The following is a 14,507-nucleotide window of genomic DNA, read 5'->3' on the forward strand; positions in this document are numbered from 1 at the left end:
TGTTATAACCAAGATAATAATACATTTTATATACAGAAATAAAACACAGAGTTGACATAAGATTAATTACTTTATGGGACACACAATGGTTTTTGATACATTTTAGTCGTTTTCATATTTAAATTTATAAATATTTGCAGTTTGAATTATTTAAATTATGCTTTTGATTATGGTTTCCATAATTAATGGAAGGTAAATTAATAGCAGCATATTTCTCTTCATGACATATTAACAAAAATTAAGCCTTGGTTATACTCATTATATCAACAGTATACACATTTCTTTGTAGTGAAACTGTTATCTCTGTTCTCGTCAACAAGGCGTGCATGTAAGTTTTTGGTGCAGTAAGTTAGTTGTACCAGAGTTGCTCTTGCAGGTCTTAAGTCATCAGTTGTAGTAGAGAGTTGGAAGGACTGTGTTAAAATGCTGAGAGATTAGTAAATGTGTTTTGAATAAAGTACACAATCCTGCAGCATCTTATTATTTATTTAATGAATGGGCAGAGTATCTAACACCTTGATCATAGCCATTGCAGAAAGGAATCAACCACTGACAAGGCAGTGGTCCAATCTGACATGTCAAAACTTACCCTGAAATTTTTCATGCAGGAAGAATACACTGAAAGAAATGACATGTCAAAATTTTAGTTACCAAGACGAACTGCAAGTATTAAAAAAAGTTATAGTTACTCATTTCTTCTGCATGAAGAACTACTTGCACATTAGTTTGTACAACCCTTCCTGCCAGCACATGGCTCGACAAGTAAGCAGACACAGCCATGAGAAGAGTCCAAAGTGCACACACATTAAATCATACCAAAAATGACAAATCGTAATTTTTTTTGAATGACTTGCAGTTCATATTGACAGCTAAACTGTTGCAGAAATGTGGTTGTTACACAAATGACTTGCAGAAGAAATAAAATCAAGGCAGTATGTGATGTTACATTACAGGTGACTTCCATCAGTTGGGACTTGTTGACATTAAATACTTTACAATTCCTGTAGCACAGTTCTTATGATAATTTTTGAATAATGTATACTTTGCAAACAATGAAACAGTACGTAATAGGAAAGATGGTGGCATATATACATGTTGTAGAAAACTGCTGCGTAAACTACGAGTTTTTATCATTAGTGAAGTGTCGCTCGTGTGGTGAAAAAGTGAAAACCGGTGTTAGAACATGTGCAGTAAAACATATATGGTATCACTCAAGCTGCTTCGCGAAAGTAAATCGCAATAATGTATTTTCATGTGACTTTGCTTCTGTTAGCTCCAGCATAAACAATCAGCTTAAAAATCATAAATACAAATACAGAGGAACACCAGTGTCAGAAAGTATATTTTTGATGCCAACAAGTAAAGAAGAAAAATTAAAATAGTGAGTAGCTTAAGGAATTCCCATGCAGCAGGATATGATGGTCTTAGTCTGGACACTCTTAAGAAATGTATACATAAAATTGCATCACCTTTATCAACAGTTATTAAACTCTCATATGGAAGATGGTCTATTTCCAGATGAGTTGAAAATTGCTCAAGTTGTGCCTATTTTTTAAAAAAGGAAACAGGAGTCTAGTGGAAAATTTTCGACCCATTTCTGTTCTTCCAATAATATCCAAAATCTTTGAGAAAGTAATATACATAAGAATCTGGAACTTCCTGGTATACAAAAAAGGATTTCTAAGGGGCAGTATGGGTTTGTCAAGGGGTCGTCTACCATTACAGCAGCATCCAACTCAATCGAAGGTGTCACTCAAGCAATAGATAATAAAGAACATGTATGTGGCATCTTTCTGGACTTACAAAAAGCATTTGACTGTGTTGATACGATCATATTGCTGGACAAACTGTGGAACTATGGCAGTCGAGGCATAGTTCATAACCTGATGAGGTCCTACTTGACAAATAGGAAGCAGTCTGTGTCTATTAGCACTACAGAGGGAGCATACAAATCAAACCCCACTGACATAAATTTTGGTATTTCACAGGGGTCAATATTAGGACCACTTCTTTTTATTATTTATGTTAATGATATTCAGTCCATAACAAACCATGCGACAGCTATCTTATATGCAGATGATACCACGTTAATATGCTGCAATCCAAGCTATTCTCAGCTCGAAGTGGAATCCAATACTGCAGCAGGCTTAATTCTGCAGTATTTTAATGAAAACAAACTAAACTTAAACACAAATAAATCTGTCTATATTGAATTTGATCTTGGGAGGCAAAAAACTCATGAAAACCAAATCTTAATGGGTGACGAATACATTAAAAAACAATACTTGACCAAATTTCTTGGCCTGACACATGATGGAGAGTTACACTGGTCTGATCATGTGAATGATATTTGCAAAAAGGTATGTACTACCATATATGTCCTAAGAAAACTGACACCTTTTTGTAACATCACCACTCTGAGGCAAATATATTTTGCACTATTTGAATCCCATCTAAGCTATGGGATAGAGGTATGGGGATCCAGCAGTAAAGGTAATATGAAAAGTGTACTTATCTTACAAAAGAAGGCACTTAGAATTATGGGAAAGAAATGTGCCAGAGTGTCCTGCAGAAATTTGTTTAAAGAATTTAAAATACTAACTGTTCATAACCTGTATGTGCTGAAGATAATCATTATGGCAGTAAACAGTAACAAGACACTTAATAAAGAAATACACGGTCACAACACTAGAGGTAGAGAGAGACCCCACATCATATATCATAGAAAAACACTTTATGAGAAAAGCCCTCACTATGCAGGCATAAATCTACTGAATTGCTTCCATCCTAATATCTCCAAATTTCCCATTATAACACTAAAAACTAAATTAAAATTATGGCTCTTAAACAATCTTGCATATTCAATAGATAAGTTTCTAGATTTAGTACATTCGTATGTTGGAGACCATCTATCTAAAAACATATGTAACCTCAGACCTTAGACTGTGTCAAACTGTAAATATTTGAATATCAGATATGAATACTGTGTCACAAACTATAGATTCCTTAATCTGAGTATGGGAATAACGAATTTTTTTATGTATAGTTCATATATGTAACTCTGTTCTCTCAACTAAATTTAGAAAACGTTGTGTAGATAAAAGTGCCAGACAATAATATCTAACCCTAGTAAGTAAGGCTCTGACTTTTCCAGAAGACTGGAACAAAAAAAACCTTTTTTTTTAATCAGTTGATGTTGGATCAAAATAAATAAACAATAAATAAAATAAATAAATAAATTATTCCCAGTATTCATCACAAATATACTAAGTGCCAACCGGATGACAAAAACAAAACATTTTCCTTACACCACACACACACACACCTGCTAAAAGAAAAATTAAAGCTTCAGGTACTTCACAGTAATTACTAGTTTTATTTAGACGGAACTGGAATGGAGTAAGAAGTGGTCATCACAGTTATTCTGCATACTGTGTGGCATACCAGACATACTTGGCCAAATTTGTAAAATGCAGTGCTACAAACAGACAATGCAGAAATGACTGAAGTTTAATAATGACATTCCACAGATAAACCTGAAACAACAAGGAGCTGCTGGAAATTATACAGTCTGAGAATTTTCTGAAAATGCATTCACACTGCTGAAAACCTTTTTTATCAAGAGGGTGAATCACACCATTAATTCCATGTGGAGTCAGAATTATATCTATTTGTCATTCTCCTAATGACAGAGGTGTCATGTCCTGGCCAAAAGTCCAACAAAAGCAGTGCATTATTTTCTGCAAATGCTAAGAAGACATTTCAAATGTAACACTGAACATTATTTTGTCTCATTTTTCCAGATTTTGTTACATCAAGTACAAGATTTTTGCAAGTAAACAGTCTTTTTGTAAAATTTTTCTCCTTATTTGCCTTGATGTTCCTGAAGGCAGAGATATATCGCAGAAGCTGCAGTAAATGACTGTGGCATAACACACCTGTTCTGCGCGCTGCTCACTTTAGCTGTATGGTACCATAGTCCTGAAGATGATCAGCATAGCCGAAACTGGTCATTATTTTTAAATAAATGATTATTTGCAATCTTGATTGTTTCATTAAGTGATAATTTGCAATATATTGCTGTTTTATCTCCAACCATTTTATATACAATTACTCTGTTTTTGTTCTGGACTTTAATTAGCATAACAATCATTGTTCAAACCCCAATTCACAGAATCACCCAATTATTTCCTGTTTCTTCTGATGTTTCCACAATTTTTAAGAAAACATCAACAAGACGGTAATGAATGCCCAAGAAATTAACTAACAAATAACACACATGTAGGTCTGCAGGAGAAGTGTACGATTTCGATTGCATACCACTTTCTTCATATTTTATCTTTAGGAAGTTCAAAACATCAAGTGGATTCCACATTACTGTGAAACCTTGAACCAGCACAAATCCAGATGCTATTAGCAACATATACCACAAATTGACAAAGAAAATTAATTATTGCACCTTCACTGTTAACTCTCAATGATGTCGCAAAGGTATGGAGATGCAACTAATGTCACTCAGAAAGACAAGTCTTGTGGTTCAGAGTGTGTATCACTTAGATTTCTTTCAGAGTATGCTCATAAAATAGCTATATTTTTAGCAATCATGTAGAACCACTCACTTAGCAAGAAATCCATACCTAAAGACTAGAAAGCTGCACAGGCTACATCAATAAACAAAAAAGGGAACCGAAGTAATTCACTGAATTATAGACCATATCATTAACATCAATCAGCAGTATAATTTTGGAACATATACTGGATTCAAACATTGTAAACCACCTCAGAGAAAACGGTCTAGTGCCAATTTGGGAGACAATCTTAGCCTACTTGCAGATGATGCAAGTCACAAGATTAACTTGTCACAAGAGCAACGCAAATTACAAAATGATTTAAGTAAGATTTCTGCATGATGCAAAAAGTGAGAAGTCTTCCACATGAATACTGAAAAAATTCCATTACATTTCTGTTACATGATAAATCATACAACTTTACATGTTTTCGATTCAACTAAATACCTAGGGATTACAAGCATGAACTACTTAAATTGGAACCATCGCACAGAAAATGTTGTGGGGAAGGCAAACCAAAGACTACATTTTACTAGCACAACACTTAGAATACACAACAAATCTGCTAAAGAGACTGCCTACACTGTGCTTGTCTGTCCTCTTCTGGTGTACTGTTGTGGGATATAAGATCCTTACCAAGACAGGATTGATGGAGAACATTGAAAACATTCAAAAAGGGACAGCTCATTAAGTATTATCGCAAAATAGTGAAAGCAAGCTGGGATCTTCCTCTCTTGTTTTGCCATCTGTCTCCTTAAATTCTTTTTCATTTTTGACTAATTACCATTAACATAAGTGAGTATAATCTGCATTTTCATAAAAGAGAGAGGTTGCCCTCAGTTTTAAAGAATATAGCACCAGATCTAATGTTGTGCTTAGTTTTATGTATGTAATTGATTTTCTAACTTATTTTGACTATTGTTAGTTAATATCTTTTGTTATAGGGTGAAATTAGTAATTGTTTTGTGACTTAGATTCTATTGTTGACTTATAAATAAATATAAATTCTGTACTAATTACAAACATTTGGAGGGCAAAACACTGACATTCTTTAAGTATTTATTTGGCTCTATTCAAACACATATTAGCGAAGCTAACCCGTAATTAATTCCAAAGTAATTACCAGTTTTGTCAAAAGATTGTTTGCATAACTATATCAGTTAATTTCATCATTTAAATAAATAATACGGCTTAACACTTGTAGTACAAGAAACTGTTAAAAATACGGAATTTTTCTATATATTCATTAAATTGAAGGAGTAATGTTTTAATTGTAATTTCTGTAACTTAAACATCTAGCAATGTATAATTTCCATGCTTATTATTGTGATGATTTTTGGTCCTGATTTTTGGTCCCGAGACAGTCAGTCCACGGCCAGTTTTGAGATGAGGAACCTGTGCTGGTTAGAACAACAACAGTGCAGCACCTTTACCATGAAATAAGTGTAACACAAATAGGCTGTGTGTTCAATCAATGACGGTGTCTGTTCAATACGTACTGTATTATTCTGCAAGAACTGTGTGGTTAGCATTTTACTGCTCATAGACATTCAACAGCAAACTATTGTAGCAGTATGGTAATTTATGCCTGCAAACTATTAATGAGGCTTATCAAAAGTTAACCAATAGTGAACTGGCCATATAACTGTGTATTATTAAGGGGAGGGGGGTGGGAGGTGGGGGGTTGTGAACAGTGAAAGTAAAGAACTATGAAATGCAACTGTGCAACTGTCGCCTACATCATTTACAGTAGACCATGTTGAACTTCCACCCCCTATTTTTCAGCCGGTATAACAATGCAGTACATTGACACCGAGGACCATTAATGAGATAATAAAGCAGGTGAACGTCACAAAATGAAGGTGTTTTTTGTTACACTAAGAACTTTACACAAAATTTCAATCATCAACTTTCTCCTATGAATGTAAAAATATTTTGTTGATTCTCTTTTATATAGGGAGAAATGACCATCACGATAAAATAACAGAAATCAGAACTTGCACAGAAATGTTTACTTGCTCATTTTTTCTACACGCTATTTGAGAGTGGAATGGTCCAGAAGTAGTCTGAAAGTGTTTCTACGAAATCTCTGCCATGCCTTTAATTGTGAATTGCAGAGTATTCATGTACATTTTATTACTCACACATATAGTCAAAACATCAAACAACAAGATTCCTTAACAATATGCACACTTATTTGGTAGCATATCACACCATCATAATTAGAGGGACAAAAAAAAAAAAAAAAAAAAGGTCCAGTGAAGCCATGTTCGCCAGTCTTTGCCCATTATTAATAATGTGAGATAATCATCTTATGCATCACATTGTATGTATCATGTGGCTTCTTGTAAATGTACAAACATGGTTGCTTTCCAATAAAAAAGGAAGCCACAACAATAGTGAGTTAAGACTTCAAAATTTCAAGGCATCATTCATATCATAGAAGGTAACTCAAGTATAAAACAAGGCAATATTTGTATTATAATCCAAAACGTTAATTTTTTGTTGTAATGTAAAACAATTTGTAAAGTTATTAGTAAGTTTTGTTCCATAAAAAAAAAATAAGGCAATATAGTTTCAGAACCAAATTTATAGTCTGAATTTAAACTTCCCTACAATGACAATCACCACACTCGGAAACACTTGAGCACCGTCTTTCCTCTCATTTGTTTCATTTGTTGCCTGCTATTCGGTTCCTAGAATCTGAGTACTTTCACTTCCCTTACCATCCTTTATTACAATTTTAATTCTGTATCCTCCTCCTTTTTTCCTCGTAACTGCTTTCAAAAACATGGGACACAATTTATTTTGTACAATAAAGTCATTCTTATCTGAACTTTCATAAGTTTACATGAATGTACCTCTTTTCCCCCATCTCCTTCAGATGATAAAAGATTTTTTATGAATTACGATCATCATCTTAAAGCTGATAACTAGTCCTTCATAAAAAGATAACACTAAATACCTGTTTTTGATGTCACAATATATTCCTTCAAAACACTTTCATTTATTTAATCATAATACTACTTACCAGTTTTATATCACCCAATTTAGCTGCCTTTAGGATCCCCTCTGTTGTTTTTTCCAGCAGATTGCTGAAACATGAAACAAACACTTAAACCAAAGCAAAAAAAATCTATATTTACTTGCAAAAGATTCTTAATCAACCATACTTTTAATGAATACTCAAAATCTGAGAATGGCCTTGTAAATTCCCTAAATAGTAAAAATTGTAATAGACATGAAAGTACAGCACATTAAAATTTATTACCGAGAGTAACTTTTAAAAATTGTTCAAATTTATTTGATTGCTTTAGAACTTTCCACTGTCAAGAAGCAAGCCTCTTTCCTGAGATACCATAAACATGATGAGTGTCAATTTACTCACTATTTTATTTTATTAAGATACTTTATTTAAATGACAAAAAGAAAAGAAAATAATTTTATAATAGTTTTCCATTATACACCAAATTTTGAGAATGCTGAATGTAATGCTCAGCTGCATCCAATTATTTACTTTTTCTAAAGCGACAAAAACAAAATTTCAACAATGTAAGGAAAAGATAGATTGCTACATCCTGTAAAGATAACATATTACAAGACACTTACACATTAGCTTTTGGCCACAGCCTTCATCAGAAAAACAAAAAGGAGCACATGCACACATAGATCCTCACAAATAAGCACACTTCACACACACAGCTGCGACTGAAAGCTAATGTGTAATGTCTTTTAATTGTGACTGTCTCCAACTTAAAGGGTCATCTTTATGGTAAATTGCAATCTACCTTTCCCTTGTATTGTTGATATTCCAACCTGGTGTTTCCACTGTTTGAAAAGAAAGGTTCTAAATTTCATTAAAGTTTCAAATCTTCCTTATTTTTGTTCCACAGAAAAATGATGTGAATAGTCAATCCACGATTATAACCATAATGGAAATTCCTGCATGGAGCAATACGTAAAATAAGGAAAGACAACCATTCGTCTACAGTGGATCTCTGCATGGAGCACAGAATCATGTAACAGAAAACAGCATTCCCAGTAGCTTTCAAGAACTATCCCTGTTTTTAGCAAAAGTAAATATATTCACCCACACACAACCGCACAGACACCCAAAAAGCACACTTCGGCGGCCACAGCAGTACTGATTATTGAAAGTAATTGCCTGCACTGATGGAAATGGGGCGGGGATAGTGATGGATGCATGGAGGAGGTAGCAGGGTAAAGGCAAGTCTTTGGACAGATGACTGCAGGGACACATTAAGATGAGAAGAGTACAGGGGGCAGAGCAAAACAAGAGGTAGGAAGAAGGAGGTGGGGGGGGGGGGGGGGGGGGCTAAGGAGGGGAAAAAGAGTAAGGTGAAGATGACAAGGAAGAGGGAGGTGAGAGAGAAAGGAGAGGAGTTTAAAAGAGAAGGAGAGAGGGAGGAGGGGGGGGAGCAATGTCCACATGGTAGGGGGCGGAAGATTGGTGGGAGGAGGCAGAGCACGACCTGGATGGAGATGGAGTGGTAAAGACAGAAGGGAAAGGTAAAGTGAGACAGTGGGAATATGCTAGTGGGGGTTTAGGCCAGGGGGATTGCAAAAATGCCAGATATTCTGAGATATCCTGCACTCTCACAATCACCCTGCCCTAAACCTCTCCCTCTTCCTACAGCTCTCTTCTTATTGTTGTGCAGCTATGGAGTCACTGGTCCCAAGATCTGCCTCTTTCCGCCTAGCACCTTCTTGCAACCTTCCCTAAACTCTCTCCATCTCCATCACTCAGGTAACTGCTTTCAATACTCAAGTATCAATAATTAGTTTTGTCCTGGCCATGGTAGGGTGTATTTGGGTATCAATGTGAATGTGTGTACTTTACCCAGAAAAAGGGCTAGTGCTCGAAAGCTAGTGTGCGAATGCTGTTTTATGTAACGTTTTCTGTCTCCATGCTTCAATCCGCTATAGATGATTGGTTGCATTTTCCTTATTTATGTACAACTCACATCTAGTCTCCTCTCATCAACTGTTTTCACACAAATGCCTAAAAAGTATTTTAAATTTAAGCACACTGCTTTCAATGAAGGTAATAGCTTCCTAAAATTTTCAAACACAAAACATGAGTCAGTATTGCAATAATCAATACTGAACAAAAAAAAGGCATTCACTTTGATAGTTAGCAACTAATGAATTACTGAAATAACATAAATCAAACTACATAACTACAAAACTAAAGAGTCTTCCTTGAGGGATTAAAACACAAGAAGGAAGATGCGAAAGACTGGGAAAAATGATGGAGACTAACTAAAGAAAAATCACTTTAAGCAGAAATACAGTAGAAAACAGATCTAGAGGGACTGAGAAGCAGCACATAACATTCAAACATAGAAAACATACTGTTTGAGCAAAGGGCAACAATGAAGGTCAAAATCAGAGCCACACTCAGCTAAGTGAACAATGAGTTCTGAACAGAACAATGCAGTCACAATAACAATGTTCTCCACAGCTGTTATATGTCATATGAAAGACATTTTTTTTTTTTTTTTTTTTGTCCACCACACTTACTCTTTTGTATTTTTTCCCCATTTTGCCACAACTTATAAATTTCATGTACATCTTTAATGAGCAATCTTTATCACAATAGATGACACACTTCTGGTGACATACCTTCCTTGTACTATGATGGTATATATCTGTAACAACTTATGAATACTTCTGGAGTAAAGGAGACTATTCACGGACCGACACAAACTTTTTGAGTCATCAACAGGCACACTGAAAAGAATTAAAATTATGCTAGCTTTGAGAAGAAATACTGTAATGAGCTAGAGTATTAATAGTTATGTGCATGCTTGTGATCACCCCCCCCCCCCCCCCCCCCCCCCCCACACACACACACACACACACACACACACACACACACACACTGTACAAACCACACTGTGAGGGATATGAGCCCTATGCCACTCCCAATACCACCCTTGCCACAAGAATCATAGATGAGAGGAAGATCCTGATGCGAGACCTGTTTGATCCACCTATCCAACACATCCTACTCCAGCCCATTCATAGGCTTATCCTATTCCGTCAGAGGCAGGACCATCTATGAATGCAGCCACATCATATGCCAGCTCTGCTGAAATTTCTCCACAGTGTTTTATGTGAGCATGACCACCAACCAGCTCTGCACCAAAATAAATGGCCACGTCAAAGTGTTGGGAAGAAAAGAGCTGACCACTCAGTGGCACACTGTTGAGAACAGTATGCTAGAATTCAATGGCTGCATCACAATCCGTGCATCCGAGTTCTTCCATTTAGCATCAGCTTTTCTTAACTACAAAGGTGTAATTTGTAACACACCCTTCTCTCCCATAATCATCATGGCCTCAATCCCTGCTAACCCAATGCACCCATGCCCTCAACCAAACAGTTTCCCCTTCATCTGTCCTGTCATCCCTTCCCAATCCACACCTCCATGTCATCTTCATAAAGCGCACCACGTAACTCAATGGCTCCAGGGCCTGTGTGTCGCATATCCAGCCAGTGCACCTGCCACCCCCTCCCTCCTGTGTTCCTATCCTGCACACCTGATGCCTCCCTCTGAGCCCCTTATTACACATCCCCAACTCCTCCACCTGTCAAACTGCACTTCCAACATAGTGTTTCCAGCCAGCACAATGTATTTATCCTCTACCTTTTTAAAAGATTTCTTCTGAAGGTTAGAATAATTCCCAATGTTCCTGTTATTCAGTAGGTAGTCTTCTTTACTCCTGAAGTACTTTTGTTCCACCAGAACTTTCCTTACCATATTTTTATTTGAAGCCATTTTATGTGATCTTCTGATCATAGTATTGTTGAAATTTTACATAATAACTGTACCACTCTGATGATCGTGGTCTCATTTTAATGCAAGCACCATCTAACATGTGACTGATAGTTACAACTATTAGCAAAGTGAAATATAGAAATTCTGTACAGGACTTTTGGTGGATAAAAATACTGTGCAATTTATTCTGAAAACATAATGTAATTCAATGGATAAAAAATCTACTCGCCAAGCGGCGACGGGTAAACCTACATATAAAAGGTATTACATATGCAAGCTTCCAGAGCCAGTGGCTCCTCCTCCTGGCAGAAGGGTTGAGGGGGAAGGAAGAGGGATGAAGGAAAAGGACTGATGAGGTTTAGAAAAAGGGGCAGAATTTGGAAAAGTCACCTAGAACATGAGGTCAGGGGAGATTTACCGCACAGGATGAGAAGGAAAGACTGATTTTGGGGACTGCACCAGGCGAGATTTGAAGACCTGAGAGCTTTAAGGTGGAAGAATGGGTGATACGCAGGACAGACATTACTACTAAAACATCATGCACATGTTAATAAGAGCGAAAAGCTAATTTCATTGTCTGAGATAGAGGTGGGAGGAGGACAGCAAAATATAGACAGGTCAGAAGATGAAAGATGTAGAAAACTAAAACAGCGTGCAGACAGGAATAATTACTGAGAAGAAATGCTGAAACCAAAGAAATTAATGTAAATTAAGGTCAGATGGGTGGAAAGAACCTTGAAAATGTTGTAGCACCAGTTCCCACCTGCAGAGTTCTGAGAAACTGATGTGTGGAGGGAAGAATCCAGATTGCACATGTGATGAAACAGGCACCAAGGTCATGACTGTCATGTTGTGCAGTGTGTGTTGCCAGTATATACCCTATGCCTATGACCATTCAATCCTAACTGATAACTTGGTGGTAATCATGCCGATGTAAAAGGCTGAACATAACAGCTGGTACATGACATGCCGTTTCACAGGTGGCTCTCCTTTTGATAGTGTATGTTGTGCCAGTTACAGGACCGGTATAGGTGGTGGCAGGAATGTGTATAGGGCACGTCTTTCAGCAAGGACGCCATAGGGTAGAGAGCATAGGATTTGACACGAATATTGCAGAGATTGTGAGGGCAGCAAAAAGCTATTTTAGGTGTGGTGGGTAAAATTTCAGACAGAATGGACCTCATTTCAAGGCTTGATTTTTAGGAAGCCATGGCCTTGTTGAAGTAGCTAGATTAATACTGTCAAGACCAGTATAATACTGGGTGACAAGTGGTGTGCTCTTAAGTTGTTTTCTGGAGGTATCACCAGTACCAGGATTGGCTGTGATGGCCCAGGAAATCTGCTTTTGATATAGGCTGGTGGGATAATTATGTACCCTGAAGGCTGAGGTGATAATGATCGTGTATTGCTGTAAGAGTCTGCATCTCAACAAATATGTTTGCCTCAAATGCCAAGGTTGTAAGGGAGGGAAGTTTAACATGGCCAGAATGGCAACTGTCAAAATGTAAGTAGTATTGTTTGTCAGTAGATTTAATGGGGATGGAAGTGCTTAGCTGGCCTTCGGTGAGGATGATATCAACATCCACAAAAGTGGCTTGGGATTCAGAACAGGACTATGTGAAATTTAATTGGGATAATGCATTTAGAGATTCCAGGAACTGTAACAGGTTAGCCTCACCATGAGTCCATATGGTCAAGATGTCATCAATGTATCTAAGGCAAACTGTCAACTGAAGGCTTATGGATCCCAGAAAAGCCCCCCTCCAAGCGACCAATGAAAAGGTTGGCACATCAAGAAGTCATCCTGGTTCCCATGGCTGTACCCCTGATCTGTTTGTACGTTTGCCCCTCAAAGGTGAAGTAGTCATTGGTAAGTAACAGTTGATTGTGTGAGCACGAAGGATATCATAGGTTTGGAATCAGGTGTGTGCTGACTGAGGAAATGTTCAGCAGCAGACAGACCATGTATATATTGGGAAAGTTGGTACAGAGGGAGTTGGCATCAATGGTGACAAGCAGTTTTGGTGGTAGGAGTGGAGCAGGCAAGGATTTCAGACGATCTGGAAAATAATTGGTATCTTTAATATAGGAGGGAAGAGAGCTGCACGTGTTGATCAACTAAGGCACCAACTATGGGATGGCCAGGATGACCGGGTTTGAGGATCTTATAAAGAAGGTAAAAGGTGGGGGGGGGGGGGGGGGGGGGTGTCATTTGGGTGAGGTAAGAAATTGTATGGATTGAGTTGTTGGTCCTTCTAAGTGGCCTCAGGTTTTAAGAATGGACTGTAGGTCAGTTTCAATCACAGGGATGGGATCTTGATGGCAGATGATGTATGCCGAGGTGTCAGACAGCTGGAATAGACCTTCATTTACATACTCTTGTCAGTCAAATACCTCAGTGACACCGTAGTACAATAGTAGAAGGGATCTACCACTATGATAGACCAATCCAATCTATCCAGTTACATTATGTTTTCAAAAACTGATTATTTTCATTGGTAAAATTGATTCTGCAATAAAAAAAGAAAATGGAATGAGAACAAAAAATCAGAAGAAGAAGTATCATGAAAAACAAAAAAATGAGAGAATACAGGGTGAGACATAAAAAGCTGAATGGCAGTAATGCAGATGACAAGAGACAGTATCATAAGGAGGGAAGAAAATAAGATACCCAAAAATTCTCCCATCTGTTAAGGCTTCCTCTAATCTCAACAGCTGAACATTTCCTATTCAATAATTGCAATTTTCCATATTTCTTTTTTGCTTGTCTGTTCCAGTCACAGCTGTCTTGATCTTAAACAAAGAAATTATGTTACTGGATTTAACTGCATTACATCAGTTCACAAGTGCTCAATTTAATGAGTCTGTGCCATACATAGTGTTTTTGTGTCAAGGTGTGGAGATAGTGTTCAGTAAACACCTTCATCAACTATTTCAATACACTCTTCATGACACTGTTATATATTTCACAACAGTGGCTCTATTTATCCCTTAATTTAAGTGGTAATTTGTCAATCCCTTAATTTAAGTGACAATTTGTCAATCATCATGGCAATTAGATGAATGACTACTATTTTTTATCACTTACTCTTTAGTGGAAGATCAGTCTTTGTACAACAAAGGTGGAACAACAC

General features: G+C 36.9%; 1 protein-coding gene across 1 annotated transcript in view; it reads right to left on the reverse strand.

Annotated features, from left to right (window-relative positions):
• LOC124804650 (eye-specific diacylglycerol kinase) overlaps positions 1 to 14,507 on the reverse strand; it is an 879,337-nt gene that overhangs the window by 67,871 nt on the left and 796,959 nt on the right. The window contains exon 16 of the mRNA XM_047264874.1: positions 7,600 to 7,663. Within this exon, the coding sequence (XP_047120830.1) occupies positions 7,600 to 7,663 (64 nt within the window). The remainder of the gene's footprint in view (positions 1 to 7,599; positions 7,664 to 14,507) is intronic.

Source organism: Schistocerca piceifrons, chromosome 7 (genome assembly GCF_021461385.2).
Source record: "Schistocerca piceifrons isolate TAMUIC-IGC-003096 chromosome 7, iqSchPice1.1, whole genome shotgun sequence".
Classification (NCBI taxonomy): Eukaryota; Metazoa; Arthropoda; class Insecta; order Orthoptera; family Acrididae; genus Schistocerca; species Schistocerca piceifrons.